This window comes from Mizuhopecten yessoensis, unplaced genomic scaffold, assembly GCF_002113885.1.
Source record: "Mizuhopecten yessoensis strain PY_sf001 unplaced genomic scaffold, ASM211388v2 scaffold714381, whole genome shotgun sequence".
Lineage (NCBI taxonomy): Eukaryota > Metazoa > Mollusca > Bivalvia > Pectinida > Pectinidae > Mizuhopecten > Mizuhopecten yessoensis.
In genome coordinates, this window is record NW_018479092.1 from 1,636 (window position 1) to 3,953 (window position 2,318).

At 43.4% G+C, this 2,318-nt stretch overlaps 1 protein-coding gene across 1 annotated transcript; it reads left to right on the forward strand.

Moving 5' to 3' along the window:
• The first annotated feature begins 56 nt into the window (after positions 1-56).
• LOC110440970 lies at positions 57-1,715 on the forward strand. Its single transcript, XM_021484078.1, has one exon. The coding sequence runs from the start codon at positions 57-59 to the stop codon at positions 1,713-1,715; it is 1,659 nt and encodes a 552-aa protein (XP_021339753.1).
• The last annotated feature ends 603 nt before the right edge of the window (positions 1,716-2,318 follow it).

Sequence of the window (2,318 nt, forward strand, 5' to 3'; positions counted from 1 at the left end):
AAAATATATGGTGTTGACTGAAATGCAGCCTAATGAAATCATTTTTACAATTTCAGATGCCTGGGAAGGTAAAAACGCAGAAGAAGCGTATACAGTACAACAGGGATGATGTACAGAGGGCAGTCGATGCAGTCACGTCCAGATCAATGTCGGTCAGGAAAGCATCGGCAATGTTCGCTGTACCGAAATCCACTGTAGCTGATAGGGTTAATCAGCGATATGGGTCTGACCCTCGGCTTGGCCGACCAGCTGCTTTGCCGGACACCATTGAAAACAAAATTGTGGATACAGTGAAGGCTGCGGCAAAGAAGGGGATAGGCATATCAAGGCGTCAGCTTCTGACGAGAACCGGAGACCTCTGTCGGAGGTACCGAGTTACACCATTTAAGAATGTCGCTCCCTCCAACCAGTGGTGGGAAGGGGTTAAGAAGCGTCACCCGGAGCTTTCAATTCGCCGTCCAGAAAAGCTTGCAGCATCAAGAGCCCGGATGTTGAATCCAACTGTTGTCAGCAAATATATGGCGTCTCTCGGGGAATTAATTGCGTCACTCAACCTTAGTAATAAACCCCAATCAATTTGGAACTACGACGAGACGGGTCGTAGCTTTGAGCATTCGCCAGTTCGGGTCATAGCCGAAAAGTCTTCGAAAAATGTTGTTGGGCGTACTGGGAACAATAGGACAAATGTCTCTATAATGGCGTGTGTGAATGCGGCAGGCAGGTCCATGTCCCCTATGTTCGTTGTAAAGGGAAAGACAAACTTGTCCATACATGGTTTCAACACGGCGGCCGCTCCATCTGGGACAAAATGGACCCATCAAGACAACGGTTGGATGACCGACAAGATTGGCGAGGAGTGGTTTCGTGATGTCTTTTTACGAGAGTGTGGAGATGAGAGGCCTCAAATATTAATTTTAGATGGGCATTCGTCTCACGAGTCACTTGCTATTCTTGAGCTGGCTAAAGAAAATAACGTTTCCATATTATGCCTCCCTCCCCACACTACGCACATCCTCCAGCCCCTTGATAGGTCCGTCTTCGGACCATTTAGTACAGCCTACAATACTGCGTGTTCTGACTATCTCGGTCAAAATCCACTCAACACAGTTACGAAATGGAGTTTTCCTGGGTTAGTTAAGACTGCCTGGGATACTTCGTTTACACACAAGAACATTGTGAGCGGGTTTAGGGCGTGTGGAGTATTCCCATTCAATCCCACAGCTATTTCACAGGAGTCCTTCGCCCCATCACAGCCATCAGATCGTCCAACATCTACGGTAACATCCGATCAAATTTCATTGTCTCCCCGTATTCCTGTCTCAACCTCTCCGGAAGCGTCTACAGATGGTGCTGTGCCTTTAGAAACCACAACCACAACAGCAGAGCGTTCACTACCGGTAATACCGTGTATCCCTCTCTCCATCTCTTCTGAAGCGTCTACTGCTTTACCTACAACAATAACATCTCAGATATCAGTTGGCCTAACACCCAGTATCCCCCTCTCCCTTGTTCACGAAGAATCGGTTGCTACGTTAACTGTAGACACTGCCAAACCCACTATACCATCAGTAAATGGCCAAGTTCAACTTTCATTTGAGTCTTTGCCAGACATAGATCACCCAGAACTGTTGATTAGCTTACTAAGCAGCGATCAATTGGAACTTGGTACATGTATGGACTCCGACAGCGTTTGGAACAATGACATAGAAAATTAGTTTTTGCCTCCAAAACCAAGTGCGGAAAGTACTAGCAAAGTCAGCCAGAAGAAAAGGAACACTTCCCACAGACTGCTGACTAGTGATGAAGTCATGGAAGAGAAAAGGGAAATAAAAGTTAAAAGGGAACAGAAAGAAGAGATGAAGAAAGAAAGGGCATTTAAGAGACAATTTAAAACCCCACAAAAAACGAAAAAAATAACTGTTTGATTTGATTGTATTCTATACGTCCCAGACTGCATTGATTCACAGTAATCTGATCATTAGACTGTAAATCAAGTGTTAACAAGCATTTGCGAGGTACTTTAGTATAAACATCTCCATAAACTACAGATGTACTTTGTAGACGCATGTTGTCAATTGATTTACAGTTTAAATATCAGATTTATGTGATTGATTCTCATGACCCTGTGTTTTTGTCACCGAGTAATCAACTGGAAAATTACAAATACAAACATAGTTCCACACAGTTGTGCACACGCCACTCTTACTCAAACTATTATATAATTAAACCTATTCTGAAAATATACCTTTTTTTCACTGGTACAATGACATTAATCAATAACCTATACAGTCTTTTTTTTAAGTCTCAATTATATTTTA